The sequence below is a fragment of the Pleurodeles waltl genome, chromosome 3_1, assembly GCF_031143425.1.
Source record: "Pleurodeles waltl isolate 20211129_DDA chromosome 3_1, aPleWal1.hap1.20221129, whole genome shotgun sequence".
NCBI classification, from domain to species: Eukaryota; Metazoa; Chordata; class Amphibia; order Caudata; family Salamandridae; genus Pleurodeles; species Pleurodeles waltl.
In genome coordinates, this window is record NC_090440.1 from 653438420 (window position 1) to 653458263 (window position 19844).

A 19844-nucleotide genomic window follows, 5' to 3' on the forward strand; every position below is an offset into this window, starting at 1 on the left:
CAATCACTACAAGGTTTGAACCCTGATTTCTTGAGAGGAGACATGGAACTGCTAGACATGGAACTGCTTGTAAAACAAATTCTATGAGGAAAAGCTCCTCAGCGAGAGTGAAGCTCCGCAGTGTGTTGAAGGTGCGGAAAAAAGGGAACTAATGTTGTTGCGCTAGGGATGATGCTTTAAAGCCTCTGTGACATCGCCTGACATCACTTTCGACATCAACCAAGTCCAGCATCCTCTGCTGGTGATTTGAGATCTTTGAAGTTTTCTGGATCCAGTCTGACATCTGGGATTGTTCTAAAGGTGAGGAATCAGCAGGTAGATGTATCCATCAGAGCACAGATTTATGACAACTTGTAATAATATACCTGGGACCATGCAGGTGTGCTTCAGTAAATGTTCTTAGGGCACATTTACTGAAGCACACCTCCTGCTACATCTGATCAAATTTGCCCCCATTCATTCTGAAGAAATAGGTTGGCATGGTCCAACTGGTCCACCCCAGATACTTTCAAGTGTAAACCCTAGAAATCTGCTGTTGCCGCTTTAAAACTGTAACACTTATTTCTCATAGCATTAGTCTTCTCAGCCAAGACTAAAATAAGAAGTATCGCTATATATAAATAAATATGTAATAATGTTTACGGGGAAGTTTGTGAAGCTGAAAGCGAAAGGGGAACCAGGAATGAGTAACACTTTTGGACAAAAGAAAACTGTATTAAATTGGTTTATGAGTTAAAAAGTAAATTACTTTATCACACGGCTTGTAAAGTCAACAATATGCACTTATTACATGTTTTACGTAACTATATTGCACAGAAAGCAGTATTTTCAAAAGCCATATTTCATGGGGATTTTTTTCCTGCCTGTAAATTGTTTTCTAGGCTCTTAGCTCCAGTAAAGTGTGGATTTATCCAAGGTCTAAGTTTATTTTGATTTGTTCCTCACGCGCTGATTATTCTCTCAGATAATGAAAACATTAAGACGCAGAGCTCATATTATATACTTGATGCTAATTAATACGCTCTACACCGATGTCTGGGCACATGCGTGCAGACATTTAACCTCTTAGCTGCTGGGCCCTTTCCCCCCCAGTGCTGAGCCCTTTTTTGGCTATTTGGGGTAGTTCGCGCTTAGGCCTTCATAACTTTTTGTCCACATAAGCTATCCACGCCAAATTTGCATCCTTTTTTCCAACATCCTAGGGATTCTAATGGTACCCAGAGTTTGTGGTTTCCCCTGGAGGAGACCAAGAAAATAGCCAAAATACAGTGAAAATTTAGTTTTTTCCAAAAAAATGGGGAAAAAGGGCTGCCGAAGAAGGCTTGTGGTTTTTTCCCTGAAAATGCCATCAACAAAGGGTTTCTGGTGCTGAAATCACTATCTTCCCACCTTTCAGGAACGGGCACACTTGAATCAGAAAACCACATTTTCCAACACAAATTTGGCATTTTACTGGGACATACCCCATTTTTACTATTTTTGGTGCTTTCAACCTCCTTCCAGTTAGTGACAGGAATGGGTGTGAAACCAATGCTGGATCCCAGAAAGCTAAACATTTCTGAAAACTAGACAAAATTCTGAATTCAGCAAGGGGTCATTTGTGTAGATCCTACAAGGTTTTCCTACAGAAAATAACAGCTGAAATAAAACAAAATTGAAATTGAGCTGAAAACAACAGCCATTTTTCTTTATGTTTTACTCTGTAACTTTTTCCTGCGATGTCAGATTTTTTAAAGCAATATACCATTTTGTCTGCTGGACTCTTCTGGTTGCGGGGATATAAAGGGCTTGTAGGTTCATCAAGAACCCTAGGTACCCAGAGCCAATAAATGAGCTGCACCCTGCAGTTGGTTTTCATTCTATACTGGGTATACAGCAATTCATTTGCTGAAATATGAAGAGCGAAAAAGAGGTATCAAGAAAACCTTTGCATTTCCAAAATGGGATCAAGATAAGGTTTTGAGGAGCAGTGGTTATTTGCACATCTCTGAATTCCGAGGTGCCCATACTAGCATGTGAATTGCAGAGCATTTCTCAAATAGACGTCTTTTTTACACACTCTCTTATATTTGGAAGGAACAAATGTAGAGAAAGATAAGGGGCAATAACACTTGTTTTGCTATTCTATGTTCCCCCAAGTCTCCCGATAAAAATGATACCTCACTTGTGTGGGTAGGCCTAGTGCCCGCGACAGGAAATGCCCCAAAACACAACATGGACACATCCCATTTTTTGATAGAAAACACAGCTGTTTTTTCCAAAGTGCCTACCTGTAGATTTTGGCCTCTAGCTCAGCCGGCACATAATGAAACTTACCAAACCTGTGCATTTTTGAAAACTAGAGACCCAGGGGAATCCAAGATGGGGTGACTTGTGGGGCTCTGACCAGGTTCTGTTACCCAGAATCCTTTGCAAACCTCAAAAAGTGGCTAAAAAAACAAGTTTTCCTCACATTTCGGTGACAGAAAGTTCTGGAATCTGAGAGGAGCCACAAATTTCCTTCCACGCAGCGTTCCCCCAAGTCTCCCGATAAAAATGATACCTCACTTGTGTGGGTAGGCCTAGCGCCCGCGACAGGAAATGCCCCAAAACACAACGTGGACACATCCCATTTTTTGACAAAATACAGAGCTGTTTTTTGCAAAGTGCCTACCTGTAGATTTTGGCCTCTAGCTCAGCCGGCACATAGGGAAACCTACCAAACCTGTACATTTTTGAAAACTAGAGACCCAGGGGAATCCAGGATGGGGTGACTTGTGGGGCTCTGACCAGGTTCTGTTACCCAGAATCCTTTGCAAACCACAAAAAGTGGCTAAAAAAACAAGTTTTCCTCACATTTCGGTGACAGAAAGTTCTGGAATCTGAGAGGAGCCACCAATTTCCTTCCACCCAGCGTTCCCCCAAGTCTCCCGATAAAAATGATACCTCACTTGTGTGGGTAGGCCTAGCGCCCGTGACAGGAAATGCCCCAAAACACAACGTGGACACATCCCATTTTTTGACAAAATACAGAGCTGTTTTTTGCAAAGTGCCTACCTGTAGATTTTGGCCTCTAGCTCAGCCAGCACATAGGGAAACCTACCAAACCTGTGCATTTTTGAAAACTAGAGACCCAGGGGAATCCAAGATGGGGTGACTTGTGGGGCTCTGACCAGGTTCTGTTACCCAGAATCCTTTGCAAACCTCAAAAAGTAGCTAAAAAAACAAGTTTTCCTCACATTTCGGTGACAGAAAGTTCTGGAATCTGAGAGGAGCCACAAATTTCCTTCCACGCAGCGTTCCCCCAAGTCTCCCGATAAAAATGATACCTCACTTGTGTGGGTAGGCCTAGCGCCCGCGACAGGAAATGCCCCAAAACACAACGTGGACACATCCCATTTTTTGACAAAATACAGAGCTGTTTTTTGCAAAGTGCCTACCTGTAGATTTTGGCCTCTAGCTCAGCCGGCACATAGGGAAACCTACCAAACCTGTACATTTTTGAAAACTAGAGACCCAGGGGAATCCAGGATGGGGTGACTTGTGGGGCTCTGACCAGGTTCTGTTACCCAGAATCCTTTGCAAACCACAAAAAGTGGCTAAAAAAACAAGTTTTCCTCACATTTCGGTGACAGAAAGTTCTGGAATCTGAGAGGAGCCACCAATTTCCTTCCACCCAGCGTTCCCCCAAGTCTCCCGATAAAAATGATACCTCACTTGTGTGGGTAGGCCTAGCGCCCGTGACAGGAAATGCCCCAAAACACAACGTGGACACATCCCATTTTTTGACAAAATACAGAGCTGTTTTTTGCAAAGTGCCTCCCTGTAGATTTTGGCCTCTAGCTCAGCCAGCACATAGGGAAACCTACCAAACCTGTGCATTTTTGAAAACTAGAGACCCAGGGGAATCCAAGATGGGGTGACTTGTGGGGCTCTGACCAGGTTCTGTTACCCAGAATCCTTTGCAAACCTCAAAAAGTAGCTAAAAAAACAAGTTTTCCTCACATTTCGGTGACAGAAAGTTCTGGAATCTGAGAGGAGCCACAAATTTCCTTCCACCCAGCGTTCCCCCAAGTCTCCCGATAACAATGATACCTCACTTGTGTGGGTAGGCCTAGCGCCCGCGACAGGAAATGCCCCAAAACACAACGTGGACACATCCCATTTTTTGACAAAATACAGAGCTGTTTTTTGCAAAGTGCCTACCTGTAGATTTTGGCCTCTAGCTCAGCTGGCACATAGGGAAACCTACCAAACCTGTGTGTTTTTGAAAACTAGAGACCCAGGGGAATCCAAGATGGGGTGACTTTTGGGGCTCTGACCAGGTTCTGTTACCCAGAATCCTTTGCAACCATCAAAAAGTGGCTAAAAAAAACAAGTTTTCCTCACATTTCGGTGACAGAAAGTTCTGGAGTCTGAGAGGATCCACATATTTCATTCCACCCAGTGTTCCCCAAGTCTCCCGATAAAAATGATACCTCACTTGTGTGGGTAGGCCTAGCGCCCGCGACAGGAAATGCCCCAAAACACAACGTGGACACATCACATTTTTTCATAGAAAACAGTGCCTACCTGTGGATTTTGGCCTCTAGCTCAGCCGGCACCTGGGGAAACCTACCAAACCAGCACATTGTTGAAAACTAGAAACCCAGGGGAATCCAAGATGAGGTGACTTGTGGGGATCTGACCAGGTTCTGTTACCCAGAATCCTTTGCAAACCTCAAAATGTGGCTAAAATAACACATTTTCCTCACATTTCGGTGATAGAAAGTTCTGGAATCTGAGAGGAGCCACAAATTTCCTTCCACCCAGCGTTCCCCCAAGTCTCCCGATAAATATGATACCTCACTTGTGTGGTTAGGCCTGGTGCCCGCGACAGGAATAGATCACACAACGGTCAATGTTGGTCCTTACGTGAGGCAGCTGTTGACCCTGGGGTGATCCATTCCTGACACAGGCACTAGGCGTAGGCACTCAAGTGGGGTAGTGTTTTTATCAGGACAGGTGAGGAGTCACTGGGTGGTAGGAATGTTGTGGATCCCAGCATATTCCTGTAGTTGGTGTGACAGAAATGCGAGAAAAATTGAGGTTTTTTTCAACATTTCAGCTTTGCAGGGTATTCTGGGTAAGAAAACTTTGGGGAATCCACACAAGTCACACCTCTGTGGACTCCCCTGAATGTCTAGTTTCCAGAAATGTTTGGGTTTAGTGTGTTTCTCTATATGGCCGCCGAATCCAGGACCAAAAACACAGGTGCCTGCCTTACAAAACCAGTTTGTTTTGCCATAGATAATTTTGATGTCTCCACAATATGATTTGGGTGGTGGAATTTGGGGCTGAACTAAATTGGGGAGCTCCCAAGAGAGCACTCTCTCTCTCTCTCTCTCTCTGCTTGCCGCCGCATTCACCTGCTCTCTGGGTTGGCCTAACCCACTATTACCCAGTTGCACGAACAGCTTGCGAAGGGACAGCAGGACTGTACTGATCACCTCCCTCATAATGTACTGGAAGAGGAGTTATCGAATGGGACTCCTCTGACTGAAAAATCACTCCCAGAGTCTGCGCCATTGTCCTATCCCTCAGATGCTGTCTCAGTATCTGATGTCTCAGTCTCTGATCCTATGTCAGAGCGGTCCTCTATAACCCGAGTGCAGGCAGCAGTCATCCATCAAGATGCCATCTCTGCTATTGGCTAAACTGTTGCTCTAAAACACTAGCCTACGTAGACAGTCACAAAATCGATGGTGTGTGTGAGATACGTGCAACAGTAGAGGCCACCTTACCTGCGCTTCTTCCCTCAATCAGCACGTACTTTCAAGACACTCAAAAAACACCTTGTCACATACCATTCGTCACAGTCTTTAGCACCTCCTACGCCCAGTCCAACAATCATTATTGGTGCTCCCACTCCCTCCTCCTCGGATTCCCTCATTACCACCCAGCAAAAGTGCCCTTCATCTCTCCATATCCGCCCTCCACCCCGCACATACATTTCATTGGTATTATAGCGCAGGTAATGGCTGACTTTACTAATGTACTCAGCTATTTACATAAAATACAGATTTGCTCTTTGCAGTAGGCATATAAACCTTCTGCGCTTCTTTATGGCACTAAAACTGCCACTAGACAAGTCGGACCCTTTTCCCCCAGGAAAACCACACACATATTGACAAAAGTGATATATATATGACAGCCAACCACCTGAAACTCAACTCAAGCAAAACCGAAATAATCGTCTTTGGCCCACACAAAAACACCTGGGACCCCTCATGGTGGCCCACTACGCTAGGCCCTGCACCCACCCCCGCCAACCACGCACGCAACCTCAGCATCATCCTAGACTCCTCCCTCTCGATGACCCAACAAATCAACGCTCTCACCTCCTCATGCTTCAACACACTCCGTATACTGAAAAACATTCAAATGGATCCCCACAGAGACCAGCAAAACTGTCACTCACGCACTCATCAGCAGCAGGCTTGATTACGGAAACGCCCTCTACGCCGGCACCACTCTAAAACTCAAGCGCAAACTACACGCATCCAGAACTCAGCAGCACGACTCATCCTCGACCTCCCCCGACACAAACACATCTCTCCACACCTCAAATCCCTCCACTGGCTCCCCATTGACAAAAGGATCACCTTCAAGATCCTCTTCCTCGCACACAAATCACTCCACAACACAGGCCCTGCCTACCTCAACGAGAGTCACCTTCCACACCCCCACAGGAAACGTCCGCTCAGCTGACCTCTCTCGCGCCTCTGTCCCCCGCATCAAACACACCACCACCGGGGGTAGATCCTTCTCCTACCTTGCACCCAAAACCTGGAACGCCCTCACAACCCACCTTCGCAAGACCCAAAACCTACTTCTTTTCAGGAAGGGCCTCAAAACCTGGCTTTTCGAACAATGAACCTCCCAGCCCCTTTCCCTCCCCCCATGCACCCCCCCCCCCCCCCAGCGCCTTGAGACCCTCACGGGTGAGTAGCGCGCTTTATAAATCTCTTTGATTGATATATATAGATCTACCTCTATATATATATATATATATATCTACATGGATATATCTATAGATATATCCATGTAGATAGACATATCTATAGATATATCCATGTACATAGATATATCCATGTACATAGATATATATATATAGATCTATATATAGACCTATTTTTTTTAGTTGTTGTATGGTTTCCCTGGGGGCCAAAATGGCCCCCAGGGAAACCCTACAACATCTAAAAAAAATATTGCCCCCACAGGGGGTCACCCTGCCCATGGGCGACCCCCTTTTTTTATTTTATTTTTTGGGGAAAAAAAAAAATTCCCCGGGGGGGGCGCAATCGCAGGGAGGTAGTGTGGGCGTCGGCCAGTGGCCGTCGCCCCCATTTAAGGGGTTAAGGAGACTCAAAACGAATGAAAAATCTCTTAACAAATAGGAACCACCGGTGATTATTATAGGGCCCATATCCATGCCGTCGTTTCTGTCAAGCGAATCCGGTATCCCTGCAAAGGTCGGTGTCGCTAAAACCACGGAGCTATCCAATTTAACAACTGGCATTACCTATCCAAGCAACACATTCTCACGAGACTTGCGCGAAAGAAGTGAATGTTGCTCTCTGCCGCCCTTTGAAGGTTAGGGGGTCAGAACCCATGCCCTAGAGGTGTAGTCGTCCGATGCTCCGTACGACCCTCAGAGCAGACAGTGCAATAAAGTAAAGCTACCAGAAGCTCTGACGCAGTCGTCAAACTGGCAGTGCACCTTTCCTTACCTGTCTCACCAGAGTGTTGATTACCAGCTGCTCATCCGCCTGAGGCATGTTCCACGCTCACTCAAGGCCTAACAGGGGAAAAAACAAGCATTGACAAAGTCAATAGAGCTGTCTTTTGTACAGTCAGGCACTCAATATACCCACATTTACTGTACACGTGCTTGCAGGGCAACACAGCGACTGACATGTAGGCATACCTGGACAAACATTTATACAGGCTCCAATGCACACAGGGGAACATGAGAAATGGGCACCCACAGACATAGGCAATATCATCATATCACATCAAACATGGGTGTTAAAACATATAATTGGGCCTCTATGGTGTTAATAATTTTACTTGACAATTCTTTCAAGTAAATTCATGTTTTTGTTAGTTTGCTACAGCTTGTTTTGATCCAGAGGTTATCAAGTATAGTTAAACTGCTAGCACTTACAAAAAATGTATATCTGAATAAATAGAAGCAGGTTTCTAATTTCAACATACGGTCCTGTAAAACAACAACGAAGCACACAATGTAAAATTAATGACTGCATTTTTTGTCGAGAAGCTCAGAGATGCCAAGCACCAGAGACAGGCATGGGAAGGATCGGACCAGTCTGGGAAGGGAGCGGCCAAATGTTAACTTCGCAGGATCAGCCACGACCGCGCCAAGGCCGGCCTAGAGTCATGTAGTGGCCTGCGTGGTTGGCGGGGGGCAGCCAGGACACGGTAAAAGGTCAGGGTGCGATTTCATCAGCACCTGGTTACTTGGCTGCCCCATGACGCCCCTGGTCCCGTAAAGGGATGTACCTGTTTTTGACCACCCACCGATCCCTCTGCCTGGGACTGGGGGATGGGAAGGAGTCGTATTTTGGCCACTTGGGACTAGGAGGATGGAGGTTCCTAGTCTCCAGCTCCCACTTGCCTTGGATGGACAAATCTAAGGCTCTTCCGGAACCGTCTTCTGCCTTGAGCTCCCCTGCGCCGCGTTCCTCCTCTGCGTCTGCTTTCATGCCCTCACACTCACTTCAATCCTGTGCTGTCTCTTGTGTGTGGCTTTTTGTGCCATTGTCTTGTGTGCCACCTCAGTTCTCCTGTTTTTTTCTGTCCTGGCTTTTGTGCCTGTTTGAGCCTGTGCTTTGGCTTTTGTACCGGTAGTCTTGTGTGCACGCTCTGTCTTTTGTATTTTTTGCTCGTTTTTATTTTGCTCAGCCGAGCCTGACTTTCTTGACTTTTGTACATGTCAATCAATCATAGAATTTGTAAAGGGCACTACTCAACCTTGAGGGTCTCAAGGCACTGAGGATGGGGGGGGGAGGGAGAGGGTGCTACACCTAGAACAGCCATGTCTTGAGAAGTCTCCTGAAGGTAAGTAGGTCCTTAGTCTGACGCGGGGGTGGGAAGAGTATTCTACCTCTTTGCAGCAAGGTAGGAGAACGATCTACCGCCAGAGGTGGTTCTGCGAATGCGTGGGACGGTGGCAAGGGCAAGTTCGGCAGAGCGAAGTTGTCGGGTCGGGGTGTAGAAGGAGAGCCGTCTGTTGAGGTATTCTGTTCTGGTGTTGTGCAGTGCTTTGTGAGCGTGGGTGAGGAGTTTGAACGTGATTCTCTTGTTGACGAAGAGCCAGTGTAGGTCTCTCAGGTGGGCTGTGATGTTGCAGGGGATGTCCAGGATGAGGCGTGCAGAGGCGTTCTGGATATGTTGCAGTCTTTTCTGGAGTTTGGCCGTGGCTCCTCCGTAGAGGGCACTGACGTAGTCCATTTTACTGCTTATGAGGGCTTGGGTGACTGTTCTTCTGGTTTCAGTGGGGATCTATTTGTAGATCTTCCGAAGCATGTGGAGGGTGTTGAAGCAGGAGGAGTAGATGGTGTTGACTTGCTGGGCCATAGATAGTGAAGAGTCCAGGATGAATCCCAGGTTGCGTGCATGGTCGGTGGGTGTCGGTGCGGTTTCCAGTGTGGCAGGCCACCAGGAGCCATCCCTTGCAGAGGGAGTGGAGCTGAAGATGAGGACCTGAGTCTTCTCGGAATTCAGTTTCAGGCAGCTGTTCTTCATCCATTCGACAATGGTCTTCATTCCTTTGTGGAGGTTGGTCTTGGTGGTGGCGGGGTCCTTGGTGACGGAGAGGATCAGCTGGGTGTCATTGGCGTATGAGATGATGTTGAGGTTGTGAGATTGGGCGATGTTAGGGAGGAGAGCCAGGTAGACGTTGAAGAGGGTCGAGCAGGGGGCCATACCCTGGGGTACGCCGCAGATGATTTTGGCGGCTTCAGAGCGAAATGGAGGGAGGTGGATTCTCTGAGTTCTGCTGGTGAGGAAGGTGGTGATCCAGTCCAGGCCTCTGTTGCGGATTCCTGCGTCGTTGAGATGGTGTTGAACACGACTGAGAGGTCCATGAGGATGAGGGCCATGGCTTCGCTGTTGTCCAGTATGGTCTTGATGTCGTCGGTGGTGGCGATGAGGGCGGTTTCGGTGCTGTGATTGCTGCGGAATCCAGATTGGGATGGGGTCTTTTGCCCACTCTTTTGTGCCCTCTTTTTGTGCTTTTAATTGTACTCCCTTGCTTCTCCCATCTCTTCTGGGTTGCCCCCTCCTCCTGCACTCTTCCCTCCTCCCTCCCCACTCTCCTTACCTGCTTCTCCCACATGCCTTCTCATGCTGGCTGCCCACCTCTCCCTAGCACCACCCTCCCATCCCTACTCTCCTCCGCTCCTGGGATCTTCTTAATGGCAGCTGCAGGGAGCGCCCATTAAGCACGTGCCTAGGCCCCAGCTCTCACTTACCTTGGACTGTTACTCCGACCAGTCTCAGGCCCTGTCGAACCTGGCTGTCTGCCTTGTGGCCCACCTCATTACTCCCCTCTGTCTGCTTTCACTCTCTCACACTCTGGGTTCAAGCCTGTGCTCTGCCTCTTGTGCATGGATTTTTGTGCCTGTCTGCACCTGTGCTTTAGCTTTTGTGCCCATTGTCTTGTCTCCCTGCTCTGTTCTTTTGTACTTTTTTCCCCATTCTTCTATCTTGACATTTGTGCCTATTTTCACATGTGCTATTGTGCCCATTGTCTTGAATGCCTGCTCTGTCTTTTGTACATTTGTGCCCACTGTTGCTTTGCTCTGCCCAGTCTTTCTGTTCTGACTTTTGTGCACATCTGTGTTTTGTGCCCGTTTGGTCTTTTGCCCAGTCTTTTGTGCCCACTTTTTTTGGTCTTTCTCCTCTTTTTTTGCTCATAACGCTGCTCCCTGCTTCTCCCCATGCTGCTAGGTCTCCCTCTTTATTCTCCAGTTCCCTCCCTTCCTACCTCCCTCCTCCCCCTCTCCTTAAAATGCTTCTCTTGCGTGTCTTTTCTAGGCTCTCCCTGGCCAGTCCGCCCACCCCTCCTACTTAATGGCAGCTATAAAGAGGGCACAGTGGGTGCTCACAGCAGGCACACTGTTAGCATGCTGAAGGTGCATTAAAGGTAAGCCCATCTGCGCCTGGACCTCGCCCAGCACCACAGATCCTGGTCTGTCTCCCACCACACTTCAACCAACCAGCTCCCGCTCCATACCACATCCCACAGTAGGACCCTGCTCATGCGCTCACTGCTGCTTCTCTTGCAGCATACCTCCTACTCCACTCAGCGCACACACTGCACCCCACATTGCCTGCATGCTCCTAAACAACAATTCTCTTTGCAAACACGCCACAGCGGTCTGGGACCTCATCAACACACATTCTCTGGGCACCTTCTTTCTCACCGAAACCTGGCTCAGCCCATCATTCACCCCTAACATCACAATGGCCATCCCCCTGGCTACAAGATCATCCACCACAACAGACTCCACAAACCTGGTGGAGGCCGCACAATCATACACAAAGATGCCATCACCTGCACTATCTCTACAGATGAACCAACCACGCTTATGGAACACTTGCACTTCCAACTGCATCTCAGTTATTCCACAACCATCTCAGGCACCATAGCCTACCACCTGCCTGGACCCTGCACCACCTTCAGCAACCTCCTCGCCGACTTCATCACTCCTATCGCCACCGGACCCAATGACTTCCTTCTACTCAGTGACCTCAACATTCATCTCAAAGACACTACGGACCGCATTGCTACTTACCTCCCAGAAAGCCTCAACAACTGACTCAACTGCGCATACAAGGCCCGATCCACTTTGCCAGACACACACTCGACTCTTCACAGGCAGCAACAAGATCACCTTCAGCCACCTCACCCCACTCACATGGACCGACCGTTCCATCGTATATTTCTACATCAACGCACCCCAACCCAGCAAACCAAAACTAACCACCTACCTTACCCGCCACTGGTACAGCATAACAGAAGCCATACCCACACTCTCATATCCAATAAACCTATCCTCACAGGTGACTTGAAGAACAACGCATTTGCCTTCAACAACTGGATCACTAACTGGGCCTCCCCTGAAGCAGAACAGACATACCAGAACTCATGCTCACGCCTGCTGGAACACAGAAGACCTAAGAGACTCCAAGTGCTATTACAAACAACTACAAAGAAGATGGAGAACCAGCTGTGAAAGCACCTCCAGAAACATCTACATACCTGCACTCCAAAGATATCATACTCTGCTCAAAAAAGCCAGAAAAGCGGCTCTCAGGCTCTAACTTGAATACTGCTCCTACTCTGACAAAGAACTCTTCAACATCATCAAAGAATTCACCAACCCAACAGCAGCTTCCAACACTATCATCCCCTCACAGTCCCTCTGCGATGACCTTTCTGACTTTTTCCACACCAAAATTCTCAAGATCTACACCAACTTTGCATCCCAATTCACAGTAGGGGACACCATCACAAAACTTCTCTCCAATCCCAGGAGCTCCCACCTCCTAACAAACTTGAACCTCCTCACTACACCGCCAGAACCAGACAACCATCCACTCAGGGTCCTCTACAGACCCCCGCCCACATTACATGTACAACCTGGGAAGCACAATGATCAGCACCAACCTCACCACCATTATCAACTCCTCCATCCTCAGTGGAAAATTCCCAGACAGCTAGAAACAGGCTGAGGACACTGCTCTCCTGAAGAAACCCTCTGCCAACTCTAATGACCTCAGCAACTTCAGGCCTGTCTCGCTACTGCCCTTACTGGCCAAAGTCCTGGAGAAAGAATTCAACAAGCAACTCTCCGGCCACCTTGAACAGCATCACCTCCTGGACTCCACCCAGTCAGGATTCTGCAGCAACAACAGTACATAAACCACCCTCCTGGCAACAATGCATGACATTCAATCCATCATGGACAGTGAACAAAGCGCCCCCCCTCAGCCTGCTGGACTATCCAGCGGCGTTCAACACCGTCTACCATGACTACAGGACTCTAGTTTCCAAGGACCTGCACTAGGCTGGATCGCCTCCTTCCTAACCAACAGGACACAACCAATCAGACTTTCCATCTTCACCTCCAAACACAAAAAGCTAGTCTGCGGGGCACCCCAGGGCTCCACCCCCCAGCCAAACTCTGTTCAACATACACACTGCACCCCTCACCCCACCATAAGAACCCATGGCATCATCACCTCCTACACCAATAACACTCAGTTCACCCTCACCAAAACAAACAACCCAAGCAGGACCAACCTCACCACCTGCATGTCCAACGTGGCCAACTGGATGCAAAAGCACTGCCTCAAACTTAACAGAGATCTGGATATTCAGAAATAACCCCCTCCTGGTGGCCACCACACCTGGTCCCACGCTCAGCCTCACAGGCAATGTCAGAAACCTTAGCATCATCATGGATGACAAATTCACGATGAACAAACAAGTCAAGGCTGTGACCGTGTCCTCCTGACACATCCTTCGAATGCTCCGTAATACATTCAAATGGCTACCCACGAACACAAAACACAGTCACCCAAGCCCTCATCCCCAGCAGATTGGACAATGGCAATGCACTCTACATCTGCATCTACAACCATCTCACGCAAGGGATCGAGACCATCCAAAAGACACTTCCTAGACATCTCTAGAAATGCCCTCATCACTCCCAATGCCACTGACCTCCATTGGCTACCCTTCCGAAAAGCTTCAAATTCAAGTTGGTCATTCATGCCTACAAGGCCCTCCACAGCAGAGCTTATGTTAGCTTACCTTAAAGACCGACTCCAACTCTATCATCCCACCAGACAACTCCACCTCTCTCTCCCTTGCATGAATCCCGCGCAGCTGCAGAAGCAAGAGATGGTGCACTTTCTCCTTCATCACCACCAAAAACTGGAACAAACTTCCTTTACACATCAGAACCGCTACTCTACTCCTCTGCTGAAGACCTGGTTGTTCAACTAGGAGTACCACCAGGACCACACTCCTGCTCCAGAACCTCGATACCCTCATGGGTAATGAGCTGTGCCATACAAATCCACTTTAAATAACATATAATTCAGGATGAATTTATTTCTTGAAGTTTCTGAGTCCAGGCCAAGAACACTTTGTAATCAAGTGAGAGGCTAGGGATGCCTCCTACAGCAAATGCCCATGGCCTTGTTTGGTACTTCCTTACATGGTCTCAAGGGCTGTGGGGGGGATGGTGGCCATCGCCTATTGGTTGCCAGTGGGAAATCCCAGTTTTGGGTATCTCCGGTACTGTAATTGGGGACCAGATCTCTTGCTCACTCTTTCTTGAGAGAGCAGCTGAGTTTGCCTTGTAAGCTGCAAGTTATTACATGGGTACCCAAGGACCACTAAGCCAGTAAACATGCCAAGAACAGGAGAGCTGGTCAACCAGGACTCCTTTGGAGATTTGATAGATTTTCATGCATTAGACACTTTCCAAATGAAAATAAATTTTCTGTGATTGTACATATTTCACTGCGCAATGACATATTGCTTCCTATTACTTGCTGTATTTATTGTGTCTTTAATAAATACATGTAGAGAATGGTTTCATTGTCGTAACGCACAAAGTGTCAATAAGTAAGTTCCTGAGTATGTGGAGGGGGGTGCGGGTGTAGCGGCGATGGGAGGGCTTTTGGGGTTTGGGAGGGCGCTTGGTAACCCCACGAGGTCTCCATCCTGTCCCTGTGCCTGTTCAGCAGTGACTGACTGGGACATGGTCATTGCAGGATAAATGCCTCCTTAACCTGCAGCACCACTGAAAACAACAGATGTCTTATCAGAATTGAGCAAGACGCGAGGGATGATTAATTTAATGTGATGTACATATGATTAGCTCTGTGTCACCCTAAAGGTCTTTCGATGGCCAAGCCGTCATGCAGCTCAATCTACTCTGCTGGTGGTCCTGTAGAAGAGAGTCTGGCATGTGCCGAAGTCTTCCAGCGGACCGCTTTATATGTTAAGGATGCATACTACGTCAACATCCATCCAGCTGACCACTGTCCCGATCCTACAATCCTTTGAAATGGTATTTTTTTTTTATCAACCTTCTAATTTTTCTATAGGGTGTGCAATCACTAAGGTTACAGCACGTGAATGATGTAAAACATTGCACCACGTATTTTACTCACAGTCCTCGTGTGTCGAGTACAAGCCATGAATGACGGGTTGGTGAAGCGCCCAGTGTGTACAGGGGAATTCCGGGTGCCTTATTCTCCAGTGCGCGGTCACACTCTTCGTGTGGCCTTGTCGCTCGGGCCTGCCGTACATCAACCGATCGTGCGTTGTGCCAGCCTGTCTCACTGGCGCTGGGAAGTGTCATAAACACTGTGACAAGTGCCAGGAACTGCATCTCCCGCCTGCCCCTGGGGCGCAGGATCAGGTATCCACTCCCAGGAGGAGAAGAGGAACGTAAACGATTATGTTTTGACAACGGGAGCTCGTGAACCATAATCATAGCTCAGCCTATCACTGAGAGCCCAAGAAACGTGTGGGCACTTTACCAATGCCTCCTCACAATTCTTGCCGCAAATTTAATCTCTGACCCAATCAAATTATTACACCAGAAAAAATTTCTGTCGGCAGGTACAGGGCATCTATTGGTAGGTAACCTTGAAGTCAATTCGCAGGTATGGCTGCTCAATCCGCAGGGCCAGTGGGGTAAGAGAACAGGCCTGGGGACTCCATTGACAGGTGGACTGGAAGGAGAGGGCCGTTATAGCGGTGACCAATAAATAATACGTCACCTTGGTAAAACAGAAGGTAAGAGGCATCCTTTCACAGATGACTAGAGCCGTGGGCGGGTTATGGAGGTTCCTTGACTAGGTAACTGGGGCTAGTACCAGGGATAGGCCCTCGGTTTATAGATGACCTGGTGTTACAGATCATGTAAGAAGCCTCCTATCGAAGGTGACCTAGATCCAATGCTATGTGTATCCTTTATTCGCAGGTGTACTGAGGTCAGTAAGAAGATATGTCTCCTCTGATTATGGATGACCTGGGGTAGGCAGTAGGTATGGGACCGCCATTATAAGTGACCTGGGGTTAGCAAACAGGCATGGGGCCTCATTCTCAAGTACTCTGGTTTCAGATAGGCTGCATAAGACCTCAATTCGCCAACAATCTGGGGATAAGTGAGCAAGTTTGGGACCCCTATTAATGGATACGTTGGGGTCAGAGGGTGTTATGGGGCCTCCATCCACAAGCGACTTAGACACGCTAAGAAGATATGGAGTCTTTATCCGCAGGGGATCCGGAGGTCAGTAAGCATGTGTTCTTTCGCGTGACCTGGGCTCAGAAAGAAGGCATAGGTCTCCATTATTCAGTGGTCCGAAACCAGAGGATAGGTATGGAATCTCAGTTCACAGGTATCCTGGAGTCATCAAGCAGGTGCAGAACATCTATTTACAAGTGACCACGGGCATTTAGAGGCATAGTAGCTCTACTATGCTAGAGTGATCTATGGGTGGTGAAACGATATGAAGTTTCCATTAATAGGTGACTAGTGTCAAAAGACATATATGGTGCTGGCTCAGCGAGCATGCCTAGGCTCTCCATACATAGGTGCTCTGTAGGAACATGCATGGAGTTTGAGGACCACACCAGGATACCCATTCACTGGTGGCCTCTAGGTCAGAGGGCATTGTAAAGGGGAAAGGGCTGCACACAGAGGCCAGCTGACAGACTTCACTGCAAAGGACAGGCTTCGGTGTGGTGCACAACAATATGTTAAATCTTATTCTGTTTTGGGGTCAGGATGAACATCTGCATCATACCACTTTGAAAAGCAACAGTGTGGTCATTCGTTCTTACAGCCTTTACATGAAGAGACTGAGGCCATCATTACGACCCTGGGGGACGGCGGTATTATGGAGAAAAGTACTGCCAACAGGCTGGGTGGTACTTTTCCCCATAATATGACATTGGCGGTTTGGCTCAAGCCAAACCACCAATGTACCACTCCGTCCGCAATGGCAGTAACAGCCGCCGGGCTGGAGGCTTCAGTCTCCAGCCAGGCGGCCGTCACTAGCCTGCCCACAGGATTATGACCCCGCCTACTGCCATGGTTTTCATGGCCTCCTTACCGCCACAAAAACCATGGCGGTAGGCACTATCAGTGACAGGGAACTCCTTCCCTGTCACTGATAGGGGTCTCCCAACCCCCTCCCCAGATTTCCCCCCCACCCCTCCTGGCCTCTCCAGACCCAACCCCCAACATACATGCACCTTCACGCACCATCACACACACACTCATACACACACATATCCACAGGCACCCACTCAAGCATACATCCATTCACACAAACATCCAAACACACTGACATACAAGCACACATGCATTCACACAACACACAATACACGCACTCACAGGTCCACACATGCATATGCATACCACATGCAACGCACACCCGCATTCACACACACACAAACATACACACACACACACAACGCCCCCCTCCCCTGTCGGAGCACCCAACTTACTTGATTTCAGGGGGACCTCAGGCAGGAGACGGGACGAGGCGCTGCTGCCAGCAGCAGCGTCCGCCAGCAGAACACAGCCAGGCCGTATCATGCGTCATGATACGGTCTGCGGCGGTCTATCCGCCTCCATGACTGCAGCCGGAATTCCGCCATCCTTCTGGTGGAATTCTGGCTACGGTCACAATATGGCGGACGGCTGGTAGCCGCGGCGACAGTCTTTTGGCGGCTGTCACCGCGGCGGTAGGCAGTTTTTACCATCACTGTTATAATGAGGGCCTGAATGTCTTTAATTTAACAGTTCGTACCGAATGTCAACCGGTTCCTAAGTTCTTCCCAATTTTTGCAGATGAAGAAACTGGGCCATAGGAAAATAAAATGATTTGCCCAGTCACAACAATGGATTAAGGAGGGTGGCCAGCATTAGAGTGGAAATCTCAGAAATCCCCAACTGTCAATACAGGTGTTAGACTAGAACCTTCGGATTGTGAAGCAATATGATCTAGTTGGGGTGTGTTAGCTACACCCCCCTAAACACTTTTTTGCCACCAAACAGAACCTCTGAGATAGGGTTTAGGGTGGTGGCTGAATGTGTAGTCGTTTCATCACTAAGAAATATATTTATATAACACCTACCATGGGAAATGTGAGTACTGTAACAAAGACAGGAAAAAGGCAAATCTATTCTAACACAGAATAACATTAACCAGTTTTTGTGGACTCTGGGGCCAGATGTACTAACATTTCATTATGAAAAAGTCACAAATTGCATCCCATCATTTTCAAATTAAAAGATACTTGGCTTAGTGACCTCTGTACTAACAGGTCAGATCACAAAATAAGGATTGGAGTGGGTTGCAGTTCGGATGACCTTTGTCATTTATATGCATAAATAAGGTCATAAATTGCAGCTCAAGTTGTTGGAGGCCATCGTAGTAATGTTGGACTGCTAGGATCAGCAGACCACCACGTCTATGATTGCCTTTCAATAAAGTACACTTTTTATTAAATGCAGCCTGTTTTCCCTAAAGGAAACGGGGCTACATTTAGCGAACGAGTTTACTTTCTTTTTTAGGCTTAAGAGTTGGCAGTGGTCTATGGACTTTTTCCAATCTTCACAAAGGAGAAGGAGCCATTCCTCTTTACATATGGGTTATCATATCCTTTTAGGAGTCAGTAACTTTTCAATGGTTTGCAAACTGAATTGCAGTTGTAAACCACAAATACATTGCATACCCAATCACAATTTGAAAGGGCCACCCTAAACTCATCCCCTCCGAACTGCAATTTGGTATCAATTTGCAGACCCGTTTTCTGATTCACCAAGCCTTTACCGAATCACAAAATAGGTTAGTACATATCAAAAAACATTTTGTGGCAAACCCTGTGATTTGGCGAATCATAAGGTTTGCAACATCAAAAAGGCTCTGTACATTTGCCTTCACATGTAATAACGGATGCAAAAACAACATTTGCAGTGGTTATGTGTGCGTTTTTGTAGTAATTATCTGTGCACAGAAATATGGAGAGTAAAATGCACAAAGGGTATATACGTCCCTTTTGCACACATTATTATCCCAGTGCATTAGTAACCAAGGGCAATTACCACCATGCGTGATTTATACTGAAAGTCCCAGCAAAGACTGGAGTGAGCCCGATCTGGGCTTAGCTCCTAGTATGTACTAGTGTTGAAAGAAGGGTGAACTGCGTTTGCACCAATTTTACTACTAACAGTTTGTTCTAAATAGCCTTGTAGGTCTCTGGAAAATTACTTGTATAAGCACGGTGTCAGTTTCACAATACTATGAGGGTCAAGAAAGGATCAGCTCAGGGCCATCCTCTGGAAGTAATGTGATGTTTTATAAGGTCAAAAGTAGCCCACAAGGAGGGGGTCGGCATACCGAGGGTTACCTCTGCTATCACCCACCTATAGGTGGAGTCCTATGATCGGCCTGCTCTGGGCTTGGGCCCTCATATCCGCCATGGTCAGTCTAAGACTGCAGTTTATTTCTCACAATATCCTTAATCTCTGTGTTTTCCTGCCTTGAAAGACAGCAGTCTACAAGATCTCCATTATCCCATTCCCATCTCTTGACATCTCATCTTCACTGACCACAGCCTTTCCTCCTAGTCCCCAAGAACCTAACCTCACCTCTGTGACAATATCCAGCAATCAGGTATCCAGACAGCATCCCCACCTCACTGTAGCCACATCCATCTATAACAAGACTATATTTGACAAAGGCCTCTCTGACCC

At 47.6% G+C, this 19844-nt stretch overlaps 1 protein-coding gene across 1 annotated transcript in view; it reads right to left on the minus strand.

Moving 5' to 3' along the window:
* LOC138284418 (cytosolic 5'-nucleotidase 1A-like) overlaps positions 1-19844 on the minus strand; it is a 98046-nt gene that overhangs the window by 64517 nt on the left and 13685 nt on the right. Inside the window, exon 2 of the mRNA XM_069223161.1 lies at positions 7752-7819. Within this exon, the coding sequence (XP_069079262.1) occupies positions 7752-7799 (48 nt within the window). The 5' untranslated portion in view covers positions 7800-7819. The remainder of the gene's footprint in view (positions 1-7751; positions 7820-19844) is intronic.